General features: G+C 38.1%; 1 protein-coding gene across 9 annotated transcripts in view; it reads right to left on the reverse strand.

Annotated features, from left to right (window-relative positions):
- The window catches only part of FBXW11 (F-box and WD repeat domain containing 11), a 150,659-nt gene that overhangs the window by 35,124 nt on the left and 93,270 nt on the right, over positions 1-22,265 (reverse strand). For 6 of the 9 annotated variants that reach the window (XM_032260345.1, XM_032260340.1, XM_032260346.1 and 3 more), the window contains 4 exons: positions 19,664-19,726; positions 15,952-16,177; positions 6,163-6,349; positions 5,216-5,306 (listed from right to left, as the gene is read on the reverse strand). In XM_032260345.1, coding sequence (XP_032116236.1) covers positions 5,216-5,306; positions 6,163-6,349; positions 15,952-16,177; positions 19,664-19,726 — 567 coding nt within the window. Of the gene's footprint in view, positions 1-5,215; positions 5,307-6,162; positions 6,350-15,951; positions 16,178-19,663; positions 19,727-21,250; positions 21,264-22,265 lie in introns of those variants that run through there. The other 3 variants (XM_032260347.1, XM_032260343.1, XM_032260348.1) reach the window with 2 other exon arrangements.

Genomic DNA, 22,265 nt, shown 5'->3' on the forward strand with positions numbered 1-22,265 from the left:
CAGCTACTCAGGAGGCTGAGGCAGGAGAATTGCCTGAACCCAGGAGGCGGAGGTTGCGGTGAGCCGAGATCGCGCCATCGCACTCCAGCCTGGGTAACAAGAGCGAAACTCCGTCTCAAAAAAAAAAAAAAAAAAGAAAAAGCACATTTACTATCACATGGGAGTTTGAGGGGAAAACAATTATTTTAATTTAAAAGAGGGGGTAGGGGGAATCCCTATACCAAAAAGAATTTCCTACATGTTCTCCCACTACTCTAAAATGTTTCCTAGAAGTGGGTGATGTGGCTACAATCTTTAACCATACCCAAAACCCTGAAGATGCAGCACAGAAGACTACACAGAGGAGCCAGGGTCAGGCTACATACTCAGCCTGTAAGATACATCAGTCCGCTGAGATGTCTGGACAGAGGACGACAACAGTAAAGGCTGGGCTATACCCCCATCCCCAGCCCTCCAGTAAGAGCTAGGGAAGAGGACCTCTCAAAAGCTCTGCTAGATACCAGACTTTTATTCTAAGTTGAACGGCAGTTAGCAAATGGCTTAGCTTCTCAACACTTATAAAAAGCCTACTTTTCTCAAATAAGTTTCTGCATTTTAAAAGAAATAGTTTGTCAGCCAATTCTTAATGTGTCATTTTAGAAAGTCCTCACCTAGGACTTTTAAAAATCATTAGTTTCCTGAATCCCAAAGAGTAGCTTGTTTTGAAAAGCCATGAAAGAGACTCGGAGCCAGATGAGGGAGTTGACCGCTCTACTGTGCACCAACCCTGGGTAGTTCCTCTTCTCAATTCCCAAGGCTACCTGCACAAGAAAGCAGCACTTTCTGTTAACTACACTGACCTAAAAAACTACACCATGATGTCTGATGACCTTGACTCTTACTTGAATGCTTAAAAGCCAGGGAGTTTTTTTGTTTGTTTTTGTTTTTTAAAGAAAAACTAGATCTTTAAAACTGGCAGGTAGCCCACTGTGGTAGAAAATACCTAGGTCAAGTAGCAACTTTGGCAAAGGCCTTTCACTCTCTGTAAACATGGGAATGGTAGTATCTACTGCCTCAAAACCTCTGTAAGGTTCAAATGAGATTATGTCTGTAAGTTCTCATTATAGTGCCAGCAAATGGTAGCAGTTATGCTCTTCTTCAGTTGTTGAAAACACTAACCAAAAAATAATAGTGAGCTGCAACATCAAATACATATATATTCTCACAAAGGTGCCAGATACTATTGTCTCAGTCTAGGCTGATATTTAACGCTAACAAGCCTTAGCCTTCCCTAAACGTTCCCAGGAAGACAGGTTCAGCCTTCAAATGGAATCCAACTATTATCTTAATGTCAGCAGCAGGAATAGAGGTCATACACAGGTGTACCTCTTTAATTATGTGGATACCTATCATTTCACTTAGCTATCATGTGGTACGGCTACTGTAGAGGAATATTTCATGTTTTTGAGAACTTGTAAAATCCCCTTACCCTGTGCAAATTTTCAAAATACTGGGAAAGTAGCCATGATACACAGAGTATACAGCGGCATTTAAATTGGCAATAGAGTGAAAACAGATGTCTGAGTATAGAGGAATAACATTATTTTTAGAAGCCTAAACACAACTGGGTGGGTGGGCGAGTTTTGACATTTTCTGGTCAGGACAATGTTAATATCAGGTTCGCAAACCACAAAAAAGGCTCCCTGCTTTCCCTGAATAAAATGTGGCTTATTAAGAGGTGTGATACAACACACCATCATTTTCCCAGTGGTCTGTCCAAGAAGAGCACTTCAAAGGCTTTAATGCAATGAATGAAGAGAGGAAGAAGGTAGATTACTTGAAGGAGTTTATCACTACTCAAATGGCAAAAGAGAAAAATCCAAGTTCAGAATACCAGAACTCTAAACCCATTATAACAACTCCCATCTCTCTGTTAATGGATACCTGGGGGCATGCTAGAGTGAAAACAGCATGAGTTTTGGAGTAAAATCTCAGCTTTGACAATTTGAGGATTAAATTAAATCACTTGTAGCAAAGTATCTAGCAGTCAGCCCACCATTAATGGTAACAACAATAATAATAACAACAACAAGTAAGACTTTAGACAGCAAAGGAGAGCATGGCTGCTTCTTTTAGGAGTGAGCCTCAGGTTTTCTAGGAATTCCTTCTCAATTCAGAGACCCTCTAAATCCTCTCTATGTGCGGCAAGAACACCCAGGCGAGACGAGCCTTTGCAGAAAGCTTACAATACATATTTATTCTCCCCAGACTCCATTTCTCACATCCTCATTTCCTGAATAACATGAGTTGGCTGCACTACGCCAGGTTCTCTATTTTTCCCTGAAAATTAAGCCAATTTTTGGTGGGTCAATGTAGAAGGGCAGATTCAAAGATGAACGCCTCCTTTCTGCTCATCAGAGCCAAATCTGACAATGTACAGATTATAGGAGCTGGCACGTAAGCCAAGCTATCAAGGTGGAGGAAGAAGGAAAAAAAGAAGAAAAAAAGGTGTTGTGAACTGGCAACCTTGCAAAGTACAAGGGAAAAAAACATAAGAGACTCTGAAGCTATGTACAGGCAACTGGGGAGGGATGGGGGACATAAAGAGCCACTTGACATTCCACGTGTAATTTATCTTTCTGCAATGTGCTTAAAACCCTACTACTTTCTCATAACTGAACTAAAACAGGGCCCACTAATCAGATCTTAATTCATACCCTTTTTTCAACAAACAGCCAAGGACACTGAATAGTCACACAATTAGAGAAAGATGTAAAGACCACTTTGAAATTCAGCAGGCATAAAAGATGCCTCTTTCTCCCTCACTTCTTGAATTCTCCACTCTGAAAATGACAACTCTCAGCCTAGACAGAGCTAGACAGACCTCAGTTAAAAATCCCATCCCATCTCTTCTACTTAAAGCAAGTTCTAAAACTTCTTTTAGTCTCAGTTTCCCCTTATTATAAAGATAATAACATGCACCTTGTTTTAAGAATAAAAAACAATCATCTATGTAAATCACCCAACATAGTTTGATACACTACAAGGACTTGAAGTGGGTATTTGTAATTATTATAGTCTGCTTGTGAGGATTTCACACCAGCCATATGGACAGAGCCAAGCTCATGAGACTCTCATTTGATCCATGGATCACTGAAAGAACTCTCTACATAGATCTCTACACAGAACTCTCTATATTGTTTATTCTGGACAGAATAAAACACACTCCCAAAACAGGAATAAAAAAATCTATTTTGATGTGGTACCAGTGGTCTATTGTGAAAAACTCATATTAAGGATAGAAGGGTATATGGCTGATCACAGACTCAATTACCCACTAGCTGTGTGATCCTGACTAAACTGTTTAACGTTTTTAATCTTTTCAGGTTTCCTCAAATTTAAATAAGTACTTGGCCTACCTTGCATGTTTTGTCCAAAATGTTAAATGAGAAAATGCATTATAAAGTAGTTAACAAAGCATCTGGCACAAGTAAATGCTATTAGTGGTACATTACTTTTATTATTATTACTAGCAGTGCATATACCAAAGTATAAACATCATCCCTTATATCAAGAGGTCTAGCCCACAAAAATCTGGAGAAGACTTTTGTGGCCAGCCAGTGGGTTTTTCCAAACCACACTTTAAGAACCACTGGGTAGACCACCATGATGTAGAGATTGTGTGTCACACAGAGTTTTCCCCCAGAGCTGTTTCCCCTCACATCTGCCTCCTTTCCCACTTTAAAATATCATTTCAGCCTGAGGAAATGATGATGGCAGGTGGTGTCACATACTGTCATGCCACAGAATATTGAATTCACACTGTCAATTAGAACAGCAGTCACGAGGATTCAATAAAATAATCTATGTTGCCATATCTTCAACCTGATCAGAGTTCTTCCAGGGTTCCTGTTTGTTCATAATTAACTTTAAACATCATTCTTTTCAAAGAATTTCTTGGTAAAATTATTCAAAGAAGTCTGGAGATAACTTTGTAGTTGCCCCTCATCAAGGGAAAAAGAAACAGAAGGTAATGTAGTTTCTAAGATGTGTACATAAGCAATGCCTCAGAACAACTACCTAGGGGTAAGAGACAGCCCATCTCCCCTACAACACACACGCATCAACCTAAGATTAAAGTTAACACTAACACTGTAGGGGCAACTTATTCTAAGTTTTGAATTGCAGATGGTCAATTACATCTTAAACTTTATGATTTATCTAGCAAAAGTTTTTATTTAACATCCTTAAAGGGTTACTTTATAGATCATTTCAGAGAGCAGATTACTCAAGACAGTTTGTGTTTTAAATAATGATATTCTAGTCACATTCAGATTTACTATTAATGGAATGATTCCATTATTCACATCTGCCTGGAAGGGGGGAGGGGTCCAAAAAAGCACATGTTTTTCCGTTAATGAATTCTGGCACAATTACTTTTATGTCTATCACCTGGGGGAGAGGATTACTTCACATTTGGGAAACCGAGTATAACTTTATGGGTGATATTGCATTGCCTAGCAAAGGCTAACTTTTCTGCCAAGGAGGAAACAGTGAAGTAACCAAGACCTGCCAAGAACACATGTGAAAGAGTTAATGAGAAATGCCTGTGCATGTCTTTCCTGGTTCAAGGAAAAAGGCTAAATAGTAAAACTGAACTAATTAGAACACATGAACGGTATCAAACATCTCCAATGTTTCTCATCAAGTTTACAGAGTTTTACTGGTCTGGTGAAGTTACGCTCAAATCCAAAACAGTCCAGGGGCAGCATAATTTGCCCTATAAAATCCACTTAACTATTGCTTAGAATGATATCTGAGTCATTTTTATGAAAAACTATGAGTAATGTACAGAGGAAATTCAATGTGCCTTCTCTAGTTCTCTAGAGATGGCTCAAAAATGTAAATGGATGCTTACTTAAAAAAAACAGGGCCTTGGATTTTGGAAAATTTATCAGATTAGAATAAAAAGATGATTTTAGATTAAGGTTTGAGTTAACTGGCAGCCTTGCAGAAGCATTTCATGTTTTAGAAAAGTTAGATATTCTTTGCAAAAGACATCTTCTCTGAAGAATAGCTGCAGATTATACATGGTGACACATTTACTTCAAAAGCTCAACTTTAAAAAAAAAATTATTAGTTCTATGATTTTAGAACAAAAGAACACTCTAAGGTAACATAAAAAGTTGAGAACAAGACACAAAGAGCCCATAAAACAGATAAAACATAAAGTTACCTCTATATCCTGGATAATCTTTGGGTATAATGACCTATAAAATGAATTTGGAGGGCCATCTGTGGGTCTGTTTTTAAACAGGTACTGATCCCTGGCAAATAAAAACAAATAGATGTTACATTTTTGCACATAAAAGGGTGAATTTTATTTAAACATGGTGCTGACAAAGATGTATCTTTCATGTCTTTTAACTTGCATTAAGCTTTAACAGTTCAAAAGGAGGATTTCTGAAAAATTTACATGTTAGAGACAAGTTTAGCTCAATTCACAGCTCTCTAATATGATCCTGGTCTCCTGTTTTCTCAGTTTTAATACACAACAATCTAGCCTTTCATTCCATAGAGTTTAATAAAAAGCACTAATGTAGCTTTGTGAAAAATCTAACTTAGTACACATCAAACTTCCTCCCATAAGGAAAATACAGCTCTGACCCTCACTCATAAGGAAAATACAGCCCCACTTCTGCACCTCTGTCTGTATCTCTCTCTTTCTCTGTGCTAACTGGGCCATACAGCATAGAGCTAGCTATAAAGCTGCATCTGAGTTAAGAGTTTTCTCTGAAAAATCCTATCACTGTGATTACTTCCTCAACTATAAGAAATAACAAACAGCAAAATGGCACTACTTGACTTTTTCGTATTTTTGTCATATCTATATTTTGATAATGGTATCATGACCTAGGAAAAATGTGAAGGAAAAAGCATAACTACATAGCTTTGAAAAGCCAAATCCCATTCAAACTACATAGTACAGTTAATAAAGGAAATACACATTTCAGAAGGAGAAATTTTAACAACTTTTTTTCTTCCAACTTCTGACCACTCATTTTCCCCCCTCTTTTTAAAAATAGGCCAGCACATTTGCAAGTATAATTGCCTTTTTGAGTAATCAAGCTGACTCTATGTCAATGAAATTTTTTCAAGGGAACAAGCAACCCAAGTACTTACCACCCTCTTCTTTCTGAAAGTCCTTTCCATAGGGGATCAGTGCGTACCATTCGTTCAATCAGCTTCTTCCAAAGCATTCCTTCTGAGATCACTCGCTGCCATTCTTTACATACCAGCTCTGCTGCACACAGAGACCTGGCATCCAGGTACGAAAGAATGTTTTCTGCTATGTGATCTAAGCCTTGCTCTACAAAACAGAAAAGGGCGTGAGGGAATGGCAAGGGAGAGAGAAAGGTAGCAGCCATCATTTCCTTAAAGATAAGAGGAATAAAGAAATCCTGAGCCAGTTAAAATATTTTAGTAATACCAAATATACAGATATTCAAATTCATGAGTACATAAACATATACACTTCTTTTTGGATCTGATTTTTAATGATGAAATAATTGACAGCAACTCTTCTCTGTGTGTAAAAGCTGATCTTGGACAGTTCTGTATTTGTCAAATATTATGATAAAAGACTTTTCATTTTATTTTTATATAACTCTCACAGTACTTCTATGGGGCAATGATGCCCCAAATTTTACAGATGAAGCACAGAGAGATAAATACCTCAAGATTATACACTACCTTGGCCTTACTACTGGTAAAACCAAGACTGGAACTCAGATTTCTTGCTTCAAAGTTTGTGTTTATTCCTATCTTATTCACTGTCTCTCATAACAAATCATATCCCCATTAATCCATACCCCCTGTGAATCCCTGGAAGCTCAGAAGACAAAAAAGTCAAAACACCGACTCATCTTGAAAAACGTATGAAAAGTTAAATGACAATCCAAGAATTAAAGTCGATTGTGCGTAAATGTATTTTTGTCAATCTTTTCATCTATCTTTTGTGAGTATCCATTTTCTGTTCCTAAACACACGGGGAAAATCCTCAAAAGCAATAAACCCATGTCTACAAATCCTAGAATCTTGGAGGTTATTATAAGCACGTCTTCTGTAGTTACAAGAAATAAAGCTTATCCCCAGGCTTATTCTATGTAGGGACAAGAACACAGGACATATAGTCAGAAAATTGCCATCTCAAGTCCCAGGTTCACCACTTACTAGTTCTATGACATGAAATAAAAACTGAAATATCCCTATGCCTTGAATTTTTGTGCTCTAACATACAAAACAGTAATCACCAGTAACAACTGTCCTTTCTCACACTGTCAGAATCAAATTAAACAGTGTTATGAAAACAATTTATAGACAAGAAAGCACTCTACAAGGTTAATATCTGTTCTTTTTCTCAAAATAACTAGCAGCAGTATAGTAGGACTAAACTCAGTATTGAAAGGCCAGATGTGGGTATACTATTATTAAGCTTTCAGTTTCCTCATCTGTGTAAGATTACGATAATAATCTCTACCTGATTCTGAAAATATCAAAATGAGATGATGCATTAAAAATGGTTTACAAACTTAAGTTTCTTCAACTCTAAGAATGACTATTATTACACAGGTATTATGATTTCCAAGTCCTTCATATACTAAAATTCTCTTACTCTGGACTAGATCAAAGACCAAAGCTATAGTCTGATAATAAAGACTACACTGGGACCACTGTCCGTTCCACATGTCATTTATATTAGTTAATGTGGTCAAAGGCTGCACTGTCTTCATCTGACAGTCATATCACAGAAGATGCCTAGGACGGCAGTAAGTTAAGAATAAAATCCTAGGCCTCTCCCCACAAAATATCTATTAAAACAATTTCCCCTAATGCTTTATTTGTACAGCTAGTTGTAAAGGTAGGGGGTAGGCAGCTTTGTGAAGTTTGTATTTATCCTTACTGTAATTCAACTTCAAAGCTTTGTCTGACCCATCCATTTCAGTCTCTAGAATTCTGGTTTTTGTCACATCCCGAAGAGTGGGTATTCCATACCAGACCTGCATGATGGGCTAAAGTACTAAGACAAACATGTTAAAACGTATTGGTAAACACGTTAAACGGGTCAGAACCAAGGACAGCACCCATGACGCTAGATATTAGTAGCTATTATTTTACAGTATTTCCCTCCAAGCTAACATTGATGCACTCATCAACACGCCCAGGATGCCCACACTAAGCCACGAGTCTGTAGTCATCTATATGTGCCACTGCCCAGCCCACATCTCTCCATTCTGTCCTCAGGGGTATTTGAAAAAACCAACCTGTGATGATACTGCCATCTTTACATCATTCTTCAGACCCACTTACTAACCTGGTAACTTTTATACAAAAAGGAAATAAGGTGAGTTTGGTATACCTGCTTTTCATGTTCCCATGCTGGGGTTTACTACATAAAGTTGTAATGCAACTTTTCACTTACATGTTGATGCTAGCTGCTCTGTATCTCTTTTAAACATATCTAGTCACACTCGTTATAGAAAAATTATAAAGTGTAGATGCGCAAAAATTTTTGAGACTCTAAACCCCATTTCCCAGAGATGGGAACAACTTTTAACATTCTGTATACATCCTTCTAGGTCTACACAACCATACACAATCTTTCAGAGGCTGATTAGCCTTTGAAACTCATCAAGTTGAATAGCTAAATACCCTGAAAACACCTTCCCGAGTTCTTAATACCAGGATGTCTGCTCATAATCATCTCTGGTGCTATCATGCAAGACTGCTATGTGCAACTGGGCACAACTGTACCCAACAGTTCTGCATAATGGTTTCCAATGACTTCACAATGTTCTACAATTCCAAAAATTACAACCACAGGTTTTGCCACCATCCAGGCATACAATGTATTTAAGCTTACTTGTTTATAGGAACTATGTTATTCCTAAGTATCTTCACATCTTTTTCAAATATAAATTTTCTAATCTTTGTTTTAAAGCCATTATTCTTGGGGGGGGGGGGATTACATTCATGAGAATGAAAATATGTTGTTTCTTTCTATTATCACTATGCTATCTAGCTGACCACACTATCCCTTCACTCTTTATAATTTTGTTCCAAATAATTAATTATTTTGTCTTCAACTCTTTCAGTTTACTTCTTCAACATTGTGGACAATTTTACATTATCTGGGGTCTGATCTTCTTGGTACCATTCTCAAAGGTTCACAGGGACTCACTCTATTACCCAAATTGGAGTATAGTGGCGGAATCATGGCTCACTGCCACCTTAAACTCCTGGATTCAAGCAATCCTCACACCTCAACCTCCCAAGTAACCAGGACTACAGGCACGTGCCCCCCACATTCAGCTATTTTTTTTGATTATTTGCAGAGATGAGGTCTCACTGTGTTGCCTGATGGTCTCCAACAATCCTCCTGCCTTGGCCTTCAAAGTGCTGGGATTACAGGTGTGAGCCACTGCACCTGGCTGCCTCTCTTCATCTTCTATGTTTACTTAAAATCAGAGAAATCCAAGGATAATCACATGGGGTTCTACTTCTGCCTTTCCATCACTAGGATTGGCAAATTATTCATGCGAATTTCAAACTGCAGAATATTTCAGCCCTAATCACATTTTTGTTCAGCGTCCCTAGCCACGGACTAACAAACTTAGCTCTTTCAATCTTTCTAATAATAGCAGGGTACTTATCTTCCTAATCTTGTTCCTACACTTAATATCAGAACATAGCTAATTACAGCATCTCGCTCTGTTGCCCAGGCTGGAGTGCAGTGACATGTTCACGGCTCACTACAGCCTCAACCTTCCAGATTCAAGTAATCCTCCTGCCTTAGCCTCCCTAATAGCTGGTACTACAAGTGTGCACTACCAAGCCAGGCTAGTTTTTTAAAAAAAAAAAATTTTTAAGTAGAGACAAGGTCTCACTATGCTGCCCAGGCTGAGAACTTTTAAAGGTTTATATTATTTCCATACCATTAACCCAAATCCTCCTAATTGATTATAAACACATCCCTAACTACTTCCCCCTCTAGAACCCTCTGCTCTCTGAGACGTGAAACAAACAGCAAGAAAAGGATGCATTAGGGGCTGGTGCAGTGGTTCACACTTGCAATCCCAGAACTTTGGGAGGCTGAGGCGGGCAAACCGCTTGAGTCTAGCAGTTCAAGACCGGCCTGGCCAACATGGCAAAACTCCATCTCTACTAAAAATACAAAAAATTATCCATGGTAGTACACGCCTGTAATCCCAGCTACTTGGAAGATAAGGCACAAGAATCACTTGAACCCAGGAGATGGAGGCTGCAGTGAGTGGAGATCACGTCATTGCACTCCAGCCTGGGTAACAGTGCAAGACTCTGTCTTTAAAAATAAATAAATAATAAGAATGCATTAGGTATTTGCCTTTTCAGGCCTCAAAGCCTGCAATATCCCCATCATCTGTGATGGCAAAGTAGCACCCAAACCTTCCACCTATATGGGTGGTCTATGAGCCTGTACGGTTATATCTGACTCAACTTAGGGTTACTGATTTTCAAAACAACAGCAACAAAGAAAAGATTCCCCCAATCTTCTCCTGACCTACTAAATCAGAACCTCTAGATGGTAAGGCCCAGGAATCTGTATTTTTAAGAAGATAATGCTGAAATATTGAGAACTATTGGTTTAAAGCAACAATATCCCTTTTAGTCCTCTTTAATTCCCCCCTCAGTTGCTCACAACTAGGCTATCAATGAGTTTTTACATAAATAAATCCCTTACTAATACTTATTTCTTCTTCTTTCAAATGCCATCAGTCCAATTAAGCAACATCTCGGTGATATTTGAGATGACCCATCTCCTTTGACTAATACTTTAAATGCACTGCATACTTCTCTGAGGCACCATGTTTAGTCTTGTGGAGAGCATATTGCCTGTAAAGTCAGATAAACTGGGTTGAATCTCAGTTCCGTCGACTGCTATTTGTGTGACCTTAAGCAAATCAGATTTTCTTTTAGGATCTCAGTTTTCCATAATATCAGAATGATATTAAATGTCTGAAATAAATCAAGTCATATAATCTGCACAATAACCTTCTGAGATAGGTACTGTAAATGCCCTCATTTTATACAGAGGGGATCTCCCAGTCTTATTGGGAAGGTTAATAAGACAGTATAAATAAGAAGCCAGATACAAAACAGGTTTACTCAAGAAATGTCAGTCTTTGTTCTCTTCTCCCCAAAATCCCCTTAGTGGAGATCAATGGACAGGGCCGCTACAGAATAATCTTCTTGTTACTTTCCGCAGAAAAACTATTACACATCTCCTCTAGCAAAAAGCTAAGCCCCTCTATTTTCTTGGTGTAAGTCTCATATCCCCTTAAATGTTTTGAGAAGAACAGGAATCACACAATCTCTATTCAGGCACCTTAGAGTAGCCACCCTCAGGAGCCATGCAGACCATTTAACTTTCTGGTTTCAAGCCTATTCAGGACAAAGAGGTTACTGAATAAGGTGGTACACTTGCCTGGGCTAAAAAGTGCTTTGAGGTGTTAAAACTAAGTATTTTCTGAAGTACCTATGTCTGGCTCTCATTACTCTATCATGCTGAGACTCCCCCATCTCCCACCACCACCCCTCTTCCCAAGGCAACAAGAGGACACATTACAGCCTCAGAAAATCGAGGCCATAACACTTTGCACACAGTGCTGAAGACATGCTGCTGTTGCTCATTACAGGAACCAGATAAAAGTCTGGAAAATTTTCAATAATAAATTAAAACAATTAAAAGGCACAAATTTCAAAGCTCAATATGCAAATAACACTGTATCAAAATGAAACTCAAATGTCAATTCAATGTCCTTGACTACAACCAGTTTGAACACAGCTGCTTAGATCATACAATTACAGAAACTTTTACTATTTTAGAAATGCATTACAAAGAGCAGCTGCAAAGAAACTTCCTTTCCCGCCCACCCCTGCTATCCCCTTCTCCCTCCCTAGTCACAAATCTAGTTGTAAAATCTGAAGTTCTAAACATTTTAAAAGAAAACAACGCAATTGCTAACAGCAACAGTCCCTCCATGGATGCCTTTCACTTGGAAAACACCAATCTAAGGATTCAGACAGAAATGAAGTAAAAAGCAGCTCAGGTCACAAAGTCTAATATCTTTTTCCATAAAACACCCACGAAACAAAACAACAAAGTGACACACACACCTATATGATGTCAGGATGAATCAATTCAGAAATCAGTTGGCGAATAATTAAAATTTCCTAGCAATAAATCTTACTACCTCTGGAGAAGCAGGTGTTTCCTGCCTCTCTGGGCTCTTTTTTAAGCTGCCATCCTCAGAATACCCAATAGATGCCAGGCATAACACATTATCATTAATCCTCATGCAATAAACTATTACTATTATTCCCACACAGATGAGGAAACTGAGGCTCCAAAAAGTGGGATCACACAGCTACAAAGTGCAAGGGCTAGGATTCAAACCAAGGGCCTGTGTGAATCCAGCACCCATGCTTTTCCCACTGTCACGCTGGGTCTCTGGCCATGTACCCAACCTAAAGCCTTGTCTATACTCTGGTTCTTCCACATCTCCTAGGACCTTTAATCTAATCTGCCACATTTACAGTCCATAATGGTTTATCATCCTTTCTTGGTGATAAGAGAACTGAATAAACCAGGGCCTGAAAGCCAAGTGTTGCAAAACTCTTAATTGCTTAGACACCTCAACAAACAGATCACCAATGCTTATCGTCCCTTTTGAAGTACAATCTTTCTCTACTTTATATAGCATGAATTTTCCCATTAACAACAGTTCTTATAAACCACAAACTCAGCCTGCAGAAATTGACATTGCAGACTAAACATTTACTGTGATTTTTAGAAAGGCGTATCATAATTATCACTTTTTCCACTGAGCCAAAAGGAGCCAGAGACCACAAACATTTTCCATTTTCCCTATACTGACAGGTATGATATTCACAGCAAGCATTTAAAAGCTGAAATTGTAGATAATTTTTACAGAATTAATGGTTTTCACAATCAAATGAAGTCATAAGTTGACTGTCAACTTCAACAGAGCAAAAACTCAAAATCAAGATGATGTACAGAAAAAACTAAACACCTAACTAGTATAATGATTGGTAAGTTGTCCCACACATTATTAAATCCAAGTATCACCATGGACATAGACCTGTTTCTCCTGTGATGCTCTTAAGGCAGAGTCTGTGTTAAGAACTAATGCCATGTTTAATCTAGCTCTACTAGATACTAACTAACACAATCGACTTGGCCAGCTTGTCCTCAGCTATTAGATACATATGTATGATATATATTGACATATGTATATATGTTCAGATCAAGTCCTGTTAAAACAAATAGCATTTTAACGAAAGTATTTCCATGTCCCAGCCAATGGTCCATTCATTTCATGTAATACTCAATACCACAAAATTCCACTTTAACAGAGATATGGACAATGCCTTAACATTCACTGTAATGAAAACTGAATTGTATGCAATTATACTAACCATATTTATATACATAACACATGTTCATCTGTTCTGCTGCTTCTCCAAGGCTGTACACTCCCCAAGAGACGGGGTTGCCGCTGAACTATACTCTGCAAATTGAGAGAACTTCAACAGTGCCACCTTGTGGCACTCTGCAAATATAAAGTGAGTTCCCTGGCACTCTAAAAGGTTTCAGAAGCAAATTACAGGGAGGAAAATAAAGCCAAAACAGTGGAAAACAAATAATAAATGAAATTGCTTGAGAAAAATGAAGGCATCATCTCATCAATTAAAATCACTTATGAGAAATAAAATACAATTGCCAACTTAAAAAACGACTGTCTTTTGCTGGTGTGAGATGCAGCCTGACTCCATCAGTTTCTGAGTTCCAACCCTGTACATACAGAGAAACCGCACCATGTGCACATGCCTCACCTTACTTCTATTCACCTACAATTCTCTCTCATACCATCAAAAGCATGTCTCCCTCTCTCCCTCCCTGTATCCCTCCTCATAATTAAAAGTGAGTATTACTGAATTGAGTTGTAATCCTTACATTCAATACTTGGGGCCGATTTAAGGAATTTTCCCTAGCCTTTGTACTAATTTTTGAACCAACCCCTACCATCATTCACACCACCACCACCATAACCAAGATGTATGATTCTGGGTATCTCACCCAATTAATTTCTCCTTGGCTTCCTAATCTACACAACGAAAAACAGGACTAAGTGATGCCTAAGATCACCTTCAGCAATTAAATAGTACAATTCTAGAAACAGAGGGTTCATATCTTGCTTTTCTAAAGATTCTAATGGAAGAAATGAGCAAGTCATCCATTTCAGCATAAAAAGGACGCAGTGTCAGATTTTTCTAAGCTAACTCTCAAATATCCTTAAAACTTCCATTGTAGAAGGTAAACTTACAAGCTCTGGAAGAGGCATTAGAAATCAGAAGCTGGCTTGTCAATTTGCAGCCCCAGGTTTCAGGCCTGAGGCCTGAGCCTGGCTCTCGTTTGGTTTGGAAGTACTTAGAACACGGAGTCTTGATGTTCTAAAATCACAGACAGGCTAAGGGAGGAGCTGCTCTTTAAGCAGCTATCCTGTAACTCTGACAAGGGGCAAGGCTGTGGCAATGGTACTGTCTCATCCCTGGCTACTTCTAGGCTTATTCTGAAAACATGGCAATTTTAACCACCACACTACACTGGCCACACATCAGAGAAAACATTCTGGCCAGCATTCTCTACAGGAGTGAAATCTCTATATCTTACCCAAGATATAGAGATTTAAATTTAAATTGAGAATCTTTTTTAAAAGTAGAAACAGAAAAAAATTCATGACTAATCAAAATTCAAAGGAGAGCTGGGCACAGTGGTGTATGCCTGTAGTACCAGCTACTCAGGAGGCTGAGGCAGAACGAACACTTGCGCCCAGGAGTTCGAGACCAGCCTAGTCCACATAGCAAGACATCACCTTGTTCAAAAAAAAATTAAAAGGTGGTATACAATAGAGCAAATTTTAAATAATTTTTTAAAAATCAAAGGGTAATGAATAGGTGGAGCATGGTGAAACCATTCTGTAGGATACTCTTATAGTAGATATATGTCATTATACATTTGCCCAAGCCAACAAAATGCATTAACAGCAAAAGTAAACCCTAATGTAATCTATGAATTTGGGGTAATAATGATGTGTCAGTGTAGGTTCATGAATTGTAACAAATGCACTGCTCTGCTGTGGGATGCTGACAATGGAGCAGGCTGAGGGAACAGGCTCTGTAAATATGGGAATTCTCTGCATTTTCCCTTCCATTTTGCTCTGAACCTCAAACTGCTCTAAAAATATAAAGTCTACTTTTAAAAATCAAAGTAAATTTAACCAGATTGTGTGTGTGTGTGCGTGTGTGTGTTTTACACACACACCTATGTGTGCATGAGACATATATAGGAAGAGGGTAATGAGGGAGAGGATGCAGAAACAGGCTTTAAGAAATATAGTAAAGACATGCTACCAGTTTTCCCAATATATTTTTGCCATTCCTTAAGTGTCACTTCAGATACAAATGAATGTCCTAAACTTTGGGACACTTCCCAAACATACAAACTATGTTTGAAGGAGAAAGAATGCCATCTTTTTTAAAATTACATACAAAGGCAAAGTGCACACTCTAAACTACATCAAAATAAAAAGCATATCATCAACTCATTCAACAAACTAAATGAAGCAACAGTTATGACCAATAATGAATGCTATTAAAGACACTCACTGTATTTCCTAGATACTAAATTATAATTCCTCAAGTTCCATACATTAAAGTATGTGTCCCAAAGAAATGCTGCCTCACACAGTACTCATTCATTCATTTCATAAATATCCACCCAGCTCCACCTAGGTCCTTGGGCTAGGCATTCTTCCACTGCTCAGCTTTTGAAAAGACAAGTACATTTACCTGGTAAAGCGGTAATAAAGTCCCGCTGCAACATGGGCTTCAGGTAAGAGTTAATATGTCCATGCTGATAATGACACATTCGTGAAATAAGATGTTCCACAAATTCCACTTGATCTGATTCAGACCACTGGTCAAAATATTTAATACACAAGTCTTTTTCTTTTTGATAATTTCCTTCTGATGGCCTCTTTCTGGAGACGATCACAGATGATGTTCCATTACTTATCTATTTTAGAAAAATAAAAAATAATTAATTTAATGAGGAAAGAAATCTAGTTAATATTTCATTAGAAACATTTTTCACCCTGTGCATTTAATCTTAAAATGCCATTTTTACCCAAAAGCCAAACTCATTCCTTTATTAATTCATTCAGTAGTTAAAAATGTATTCGGGCTATGTGTTCTCAAATTAGTCACCACAAGAAATACAAAAGTTACAGCTATTTGTAAAAGGCACTTTAAATCATCATCTTCCAATGCTTATTATAAAATGATGCTCCAAAGATATATACTGGGTATCTCTATATACAGGATATATATGAGTTATCTCCAACCGTGAACTAATGCTGGAGATAACCATCTTAGAGAAACGGCTCAACTTGGCAAAGTGGCAACTGATTGATTATTAACAGTTTGTTTTACTTCCTCAAGGTTGAAAGTTAATGCTATGTACATCTACGCTAATGGTTCTCACACTTGAGCTAGCCTCAGAATAACAAGAGGGGTTGTTAAACACACAGGTTGCTGGGTCTCACCCTAGAGGTTCTGGTTTTATTGGTCTGGAGTGGAGCCCAAGAATTTAGGGACCACATGTTGAGAAGCACTGATCTATATAACAAAGATAAACTGTGTTATGTTGAAGCCTGAAAGCAATTCAATCCAAAAAGCTTCATTTCACCCAACAGTTTCAATCTCCTCCATACTGTTTCCCAGGGCTACTAATCTGGCAAAACAGTTTAGACTTTCCCATCCTTCTTTTAATTACCTACTCGGAAAGTGACCCAAGGCAAATAAACCGTGTATACCTGAAAAGCTCTGCATCTTACATGGGTGGTTTATGGACAACTCACAGACTTATACTAACAATGCATTTCTCAACAAATCTTTATACATATCCTTACATAAAAGCAGTATGTATTTTTTAAAACTGAAACTACATACACTGCATCTGGACAGTAACATTAAAAATAATCTCAGTCACTAGACTCAAACCACAACTACTATGAGGCACAGTAACGTCCCTGTCTAAAAAAAAATAATAATAAACACAATACTTTTGTCAAATATTAGTCAAGCAATCTGTCTCACTCTTCTGATAGCCTCCTCATACGTAATACCAGAATAAAGTAACACAAAAGATAATTCTAAGGACTGAAGAGTTGAATTACAAATATCTATTAATTCCATTAGAACTTATCTCAGGAGTCTTGCATAGAAAGAACCAAGAGCTTTCACCATCAGTATGTCCCCCAACTTAAAGTAAACTAAACCCATCCCAGAGAAGGCATCCTTTTAAATATCCAAAGGAGTCTTCAGTCTTCCTTGACAAAAAATCTTAGAAATTTCATGTCTGAAGTTCTTATGTCCATATTTAGAGTTAGAAGATGGGAAGGCATCTATCTTCCACTCAGTTTATCTTACCATCACATTGTCTAGGAATGTTTCTTCCCTCGTATCTTGTATGAGGAAAAGCTCAGTGACACCAGGTACCACCAGGGGGAAGCATTGAACAAGGATTTTTCAATTTTGCTTCTAGCAGTAAGACATTTGAGCCTTAACAGATCCAAAAACTAAGAGTTCAAAAATAGAGATGAAGTGAAAAGTCTTTGCTGTGATGCGTATTGGCAGTAATAAGGGGCATCTATGCTGTTTTAAGCATAAGGATGTCCAACATAATATAATAAAGTTAGAAATAACTGCCCAATTATAGGCTACTGTTTTAAAACAAATTCTAACACATCATTAAGAGCTGTAATGTAAGCCACTAAAATTAACTCATAAAGTCATATTTTGGTCAGGCATAGTGGCTCACGCCTGTAATCCCAACACTCTGGGAGACCAAGGTGGCTGGATCACTTAAGGTCACGAGTTCGAGACCAGCCTGGCCAACATGGTGAAACCCCGTCTCTACTAAAAATACCAAAAAAATTAGCCAGGCATGGTGGCAGGCGCCTGTAATCTCAGCTACTTGGGAGGCTGAGGCAAGAGAAATGCTTGAATCTGGGAGGCGGAGGTTGCAGTGAGCCGAGATCACGCCACTGCACTTCAGCTTGGAAGCAGATCAAGACTCCATTTAAAAAAAAAAAAAAAAAAAAGTAGTATTTTTGTAACAACAGAACATGCTTATAACATAATATTATGAAACAAAAGGCAAGATCCAGGATTTTATAAAGCATTACGATAACAGTAATTTATGACAAGGGGAACATACCATGACACAGTAAAGGATATACATCAAAATCTCAAAAGTGCCTTAAGAAAGGAAACTAAGTATGCTTTCTTCCCCCATTATTTCTATATTTTCTTCCAAATAACTTGCCAAAATAATGGTTCATAACAGGTTAAATATAATGATAACGGCTTGCATTTGTATACTGCTTTATAATTTACAAAGTACTTTCATAGGCATTAATTCATTTGATAAGCCAAAGTGTTATTTTATTTACAGGCAGATTCCTAATCATCTAGCTTCGCTAGAGTGCTTGTGTAACTATTAACTAGTTGACTGGAAGATAGATGAAAGAAAAACTAAAAGCTAAAGTGTTAAGAACCACTGCCAACTGAAAAAAAGATAGTAAATAAAGAGCATCCCACTGCAAAATAATAAACCTGAAGGAGGGTACAAAATTCAGTCTGCACACAATGTTAAAAAGAAACTAATGGCATGTGCACTATTCTATAGCACATTTTCAACATTCTATTTCCAACCACGTGCTCAGCCCAGCAAGCTCTTCCTAGCATTGTTTTGCTTTGCTTCATTTCATCTTAAATGAGTTGGGTGCACTTTGTTCCTGCTAACTAATCTATCTTTTTAGTTTCAAATCAAATGAACCCAGAGAACTTATTTTTACATTATCATCTTCGGATTTAGATTTCTGTTGTTTTTAATCCTGTCTTCATGAAGGGGAAAGCCATGTGTACCATGACGGTTGATAAAACACCAAATCATGAAACTTTGCTTGCTCCCCACACCCCCGACCACTCACAAAAAAAAAAAAAAACAATAATAATAATAATAATCATCATCATCATCATCTCTCAGGAATTGGGAAGAAAACTGGCAAACCTTAAAACAGAGCCAAGAGAGAAGGAGATGAGCTTAAAAGGACATGGAAATGGGAGAGAAGAGTGAAGGTCCAGAACAAAAGGAGAAAAGGCCATTCATGTATTCACTGGTGTGTGGCATGGTGCCATTCTGGTGACAAAGGATGCCATCACTGTCCATCTTTGGCTTACACAGCGGCCATAGACAGAACATTTTAGGCTACAGCCACTTCAGAATCTTTGTGGAAACTCCAAAATTCTTTAGTATATTTGTAATGGCAATTCCCTAAGGAAATGAAAATAAATTGGGGTGGATTCTGAAACTAGCAAAACTGCACAAAAGAAAACAAAAATGTTTGGCTCTTGATTCTACTGAGGACATTAACTGAGGGAACATCCTATCTACAGTAAGTCAGTTGCTATCTAATCTGTGCGCCGTCATTCCTACCTGCCAAAGAGTATTTTTCTTTGGGGACTCATCTTCATTTTGATCTTCCATAACTGAAGTGTTCTAAGGGGGGAAAAACAGGTTATTTGAATTATACCAAGTTTTGCAAATCCTAAATAACTATAAGAAATAATTGTAAAAACTCAAACTACAGTGTACCAACACAAACCCAAGAACTATTTGGCTTTGTGGCTAACACATGCCATTTTGAGTCAAGGGAGATCTGCTCATCTTTCACAAATCAATGAAGTTAGTGGTTAGACAAAAGCAAACATAAAGTCATTATTTACAAAGGTTGGGTGTGCTCAGAAAAAAGGCTAAATTGTGAGAGTTAGGCTGAAGCTCGACCTCAGACATCACTGTTTTTTTACTTGTGGCAAGAAATTCCAAAGACCCATGAAGCTTCCGATGATTGCACAAAACATTTACTAAAAGGTCTGCTATTCAGTAGTGCACCCCAAGGAATCAGTAATTAGAAGTAGCAAAGCCTTGGAAGGCCCCCTGCCTTCGTCTTTCCTCCCTTGATAGCCTTGTTTTTCTGGAATGGCTTTGCAATCTTCCCTAGCAAGCATGGTGGGTGCCCCAACCTTCTCCCTGAAGAAGAGTATGCTGTTAGCCAGCAACAATCTGGCTTGCCTTGGGAATGCATTAGCTTTTGATTTTTGTGTTTACTGCACAAAGAGGTACTGTGTAATTATTCTTTCTGGTGACCTAGTCGCTCAATAGATGCCCATTAACTAGAGATTATACATGATTGGATTTTCCCTTTTGAAGCTCCCACCTAATGGCTAAATGGAAACTTAATGAGAAGGGGAAGTGGGCTAGTTGAACTCTGAAAAGATTAACAACTCATTTATGGATAGCAGTCTCTCTAAGATTCCTAAACCTAAAATTGTAAGATGGGGGTATAAAATTTAAGCAACATTTATCTCATAGCATTATTCAGAAGGATACTATAGAGCTATTTAGGTTATCAGTGTTTATAAGATCCTGTTTATTGCCTTTAGGGAATAAGCCTCTCTCAAATTTTCCCTATTTTTCATTTATGTTCTTCAAGTCCTAAAACGTTTGAACTATTTACCCAGTATTTCCAAACAATCCATGCAGGAAAAGACATAAGAATCACCACTGAACACTAGCCACTCTACAGGTCACACAACTGGCTCTAATCAGGGATGAAGTATGACGAGGTAGGAAAGTCAAAGGCTTTGAAGTCAAAGGGAAGTTGGATTCCTGATTTGGTCACTCACTCAATGTGTATGTGTGTGAGCATGAGCAAGTTCTTTTACCCCTGGAACAAATACAAACACAGAGTTGTTGTGGGGACAGAGACTACCCTGTACAATGCTTAGTGCATAATGGGTATTCCCCAAAACATTACTTGACTCTGATTTGAAGATGCTACTTTTCCCCTGTGTTATCTTCTTAAGTTTTTCTGATTTCAGAGACGTTTACAGGATGGCTCCAGATGGCTGCCTATGGGGAAAATCACCTGGCTTTCTCAGTAAAATCCTATAAATCTCACAGCACCAAGGTCCACAATGAGAAAGAGGGAGAGGTGGGTGGAGGCTCTATGTAAAAACCAACCATGAGCTAGAGAGAAAGGCAGTGTGCCCAAGAGTCCAAAACAGGGCTGGAGTCCTGAAAGCAATAAGTAATCCTGAATGGGATGAAGAACAGGGAAACAAAGTATTTATGAAGGTCTCTCCACATAATCTTCTTTTTACTGCTATCTTGAAGGGACCTAAGGGTTTCAAGCCAGCATGTTTCCTCAGGGGAATAAACAAAGGGGGAGCAGTGACTCAGTACCGCATCCCCTGAGTTTGGTAGTTACAATGTCTGTGTTCTAAGAGTGGTAAGCAGAAAGAATGGCTGGAAACATGAAAGGTAGAGCATGGTAAGGAATGAGGAATTAAATGGAAGAGAAATGAGAAGTCAGTCCCCACCTCATGTCTCCAGGTATTGCAGAGGAAACATATGAGGGATGTATATATGTTTTAAACTAAAAGCTTATGAAATATAGGAGCCAGAATCCTCCAGAGCTATTGTAAACTAAGACCTTTCCTTCTTCTTTACTTAAGAAGGAAACACAAGAAATGTCAGAAGTCCCTGTACACTACACAAGAAACAACTGTCTCTACAGTGAGAAAATTTCATTCTTCATTGATTCCAAAACAGAGAAATGATGCTTACTTATACAGTTGAGAAGGAAACAATCCCCTGAAGAAAATACCAACTATTCTCTAAGGCTTCATAAAAGGGGCTAGACATACAATTTAATAAAATTGTTTTAATAAAGCACGGGTTCTGGAATAGTTCTTCCATCCTACATACTTTTCAACTTCTTTAATAAAGGTTTCAGGAGAAGACACCAAAGCGAAAATGCTGCTCTCAAGCTACACTGACCGGAGGATCAATTTCAAAGAGGATTCCAGGCGATACAAAAGACATCTGGAGAAAAAAGCATCCAAGAGTCTAATGAGGTTTGAGAAATGCTATACATGTCCTTATACTCTAGAGCGCGCTCGCTCTCTCTCTCTCTTGCTCTCTCTGTGTGTATGCATAAATGTATATATTCTATTCAGATATATATTTTTTATAT

Source organism: Sapajus apella, unplaced genomic scaffold (assembly GCF_009761245.1).
Source record: "Sapajus apella isolate SASKATOON/1434 unplaced genomic scaffold, GSC_monkey_1.0 scaffold117, whole genome shotgun sequence".
NCBI lineage: Eukaryota > Metazoa > Chordata > Mammalia > Primates > Cebidae > Sapajus > Sapajus apella.